This window comes from Halyomorpha halys, unplaced genomic scaffold (assembly GCF_000696795.3).
Source record: "Halyomorpha halys isolate HHAL.00 unplaced genomic scaffold, Hhal_1.1 Scaffold1757.1, whole genome shotgun sequence".
Classification (NCBI taxonomy): domain Eukaryota; kingdom Metazoa; phylum Arthropoda; class Insecta; order Hemiptera; family Pentatomidae; genus Halyomorpha; species Halyomorpha halys.
Window position 1 is genome coordinate 363,712 of NW_027111483.1, and position 3,441 is coordinate 367,152.

At 30.5% G+C, this 3,441-nt stretch overlaps 1 protein-coding gene across 2 annotated transcripts in view; it reads left to right on the top strand.

Moving 5' to 3' along the window:
- Positions 1–3,441, top strand: part of LOC106690551 (uncharacterized) — a 28,918-nt gene that overhangs the window by 16,910 nt on the left and 8,567 nt on the right. The window contains exon 1 of one of the 2 annotated variants that reach the window (XM_014436005.3): positions 335–377. The exons of the other annotated variant lie outside the window; for it this stretch is intronic. Coding sequence (XP_014291491.1) covers positions 375–377 — 3 coding nt within the window. The 5' untranslated portion in view covers positions 335–374. Of the gene's footprint in view, positions 1–334; positions 378–3,441 lie in introns of those variants that run through there. 2 annotated transcript variants of the gene reach the window in all.

The window sequence follows — 3,441 nt, forward strand, 5'->3', positions numbered from 1 at the left end:
TATAAGCTCACTTTTTTTGATTTACAAATAATAACAAACATAAATTTTTTAAATCCCAAAATAATTACAACAAAATTTAATGAACCAATTTCAGTAACTTCTATGGGGTTCTAGATGGTAAATCCGTTTACAGATGGAAAATTTATTATTCCGTATTCAAATGAGAAGAAAAGAAAATTTGCCCCGAAAGTGCTGCCATCTCTTGAAAAAAAAATCTTACTAAAAATCGGTACATTTAGCCTTAAAATCATTATCGGTTGCCTCCGTCTAAGTTCGGACTTACTCGGCATTCCATCTTATGTCAAGCTCTAAGCTCTTTTAGTACGAGCATTACTACCACCAACTTGTCAGTAGTTAACGGCTTGTTTCGAAGAATGGTAGGTGTATTCGTTTTTTTAAGTATTTAATAGTAATTATTTAATATTTTTAGTAACTTAAATTTATTTTAGGCGTTAGGAAATAACTTTAAATGAACTCTCTTTGGAAATGGGGATTGGGAGAATCATTCATGATAAACTCCTTTTCAAATATCTATCTGTTTTAATTTTATCTGGACTTTTAATTTTATTGGTATAACTACCCATTCCATTGGCATGTTCCTTAGAAGAGCACTTTCCCAATTGGAATTTATGATATTCAGGTAAAGGGATGATAAACTATTATTTTCATCGAAGACGTCAACATGTTCACAATGTTGTAATATTTTAAAATGAATTACCATATTTTCATTTGCGAGTTCAAGAAGTTAATAATTTCACCTTTATTATTTTAAGATCACTATTATCTGTTATTAGTTATAATTAAATCGGTAAAAATTGCGTTATTTAGCTTATAAATAAATTTTATTTTTATTTCTTATATTATATGTATGATTTTTTTATATTTTGGAGTATGAGCTCAGTCTTAAACAATTTTTTTTAATTTAAGAGTTAGCCACGTGATGTTCATTATACCCATGCCCTTGAAAAATAGGTTTGTTTTTATTTGTGTGTGTTTTAATTCTCGTTTTTTTTTTCTTTTCTGAAAGAGATGGTGTTGATTTTAAAATCCAATAGAAAAAAATGTATTACTATTCATCTATAATTTACCTCTTAAGAAAAATAAATGAAAAACAAATCAAATTTATATCACACACTAATTGTGTTGCTGGCCCATTAATGTCTCGAAATGAATACGGATAAAACATAGCGTTATGTTTATAATCCAGACATGCTACTACTATCTTCATAATAAGGCAGAGGTTTATAAGATATATCGAATGATTTATTATTTATTAATTTAGATCAAATGATTACGTTCTTATTTTATCGACGATTCTAAAAAAAAAAAGAATCGAACCAAAAGAGGAGTACTCAACCATAGACGCACGTGCCACAATGTCTTCCATCATTACCACCACCTTTAACCAAATCAGCACTGGTTTAACCTCTCTTCTTCAGAACTATCAATTCTGTTCTTTGTATGGAAAAATACTATAAAAAAAAAAATCATTACCGCACATTTGTTGATGTCTTATATTTGTTAACCTTCAAGTGGGAATTTAATGCATTTGATAACATTGCACTGGCTACTTTGGCATGGAAAACCTGTTCTTGAAGGTCTGCCAACTGTCATTGATTAGCTTTCAAGGTAAATACGTGATTCTTAGGTGAATATGTTAATGAATCTCTATCCACACAGTATTTTTGTTTTTTAGTTCTACCATATTTGAAATGGCAAGGTAGGAAGAAAAAAACTACTTTTTTTTTTTTAATTTTAATCTATTCTTATTCGTATCGGTACACACCCGATGACAGTGAACCCGGACATTCGGCCAAATTATGAAACTTTAAATATTGTCATTTTTGTTTATAAAATACATAGCTCTTCATTTATAATATTTGGCTTTTTTTTTTTTTTGTATAAAGTAATGGTTTTTTTTCTCTTATGTAATTTTTAGAATAGGCCCTTTGTTTTTAGAAGTCCATGCTAAATAGTTTTACTTTTTTTTTTACATACTGTCTGAATTCAAACTTTTTAAAAACCTTGCTCCCTATTAGCTTCGACTGCAGTTGTAGAAAAAACAAAATTTGATCAAATTTGAAAGTGAAATTTATTTTGTTTATCGTGCGATCATTAGCACCTACTAGGGATAACAATACAAAAATACTTCATCGACAAGTGGCTACAGAAAAAAGAAGACGAAGAGAGGATTCCGGACCTGTTATATATTAAGGAACCGGTTATAGAAGGATAACAAAAATAGGAAGCATAACAGGTTAACAATGCTCAGCTCAAGATCCTTGTCCATCGGAGAAGGTGAGTAGCTTTTTAGGCTTCTGGAGAGCTATGATGAGCTTTTGATGTTTCTTTTAAAGTATATATCTTATAAATACTTTGAAGGATGCACAGATGGGGAAAAAACGAAATCATTGAGAAATTGTAGTGAAGGTAAGTAATTTTGTAATGTAAAATTTGTAAATTTATTTTGGTGAACACCATGAAAACCACTTTTCTTTTCCAATCATCATAAACTAATTCGTGGTACATATAACGAGCTTCTAACTAAGTCTTAATATAACTCTTTACATTCCACATGATATACATCTCTACATGTAACACCTTTGTTGTATAACAGAAATTGCGCAATGTAAATCTTTAGATTTTACTGATTTGCATAATTAAGTTACTAACATTAACTATACAGCGGACATTTTAAAAAATTGCCATATTAGGCCTACGTACCTTGAAAGAGTGGTACACTTTTTACAATTGTCTTTTGCAAACTCTTTTTCATTATTATTCATTGAGGATAACTTGCAATTTTACTAGGCTGTATGGCTCGTTCCACTGTGGAGCAATCCTAATTATTCCCAATTGGAGCCAGGTTAAATTGATACAAGGCCATGCACCAACCTTGAATTGGAGACTTGCCGAGCCCAATTCCGTAGGTTAACCACTTCCATCAACATCAACATGATCGTGGTTGACCCGTGAACTGTAGTCGTTCACATAATGTCTTCAAACCAGTCGCCACGTCGTAAACTACCGCAAACAAAAAATTAAAATGTTCTTCAAATTTTGTCAAAAACTGAGATACATAAATATACATGTAAAGGATTGACCGTAAGTGAACATGAAGGAAGGAGATCATCAGGAGTGCGGTTAAAAAGAAATAAATTGTGTTTTTGTCTCTTCTTGACCACCCCTGACCATCTCCTTCATACAAATATAAATATATATTTTATAGTATTTGGAACTACATGTTTTATTATTATTGAATTCTGTTTTATAGTTATTGAATTGTGTTTTATGTATGTAACTACATGTTTCGTCTTTAATGTTTTAATCTTTGTAACTACGTGTTTCATAATCTTAGTGACTGAATGTTTCATAATCTTTGTAACTACATGATTTATAATTATGAGAGATAGTTGACCGTGGATGATAAATGAGGAGAAG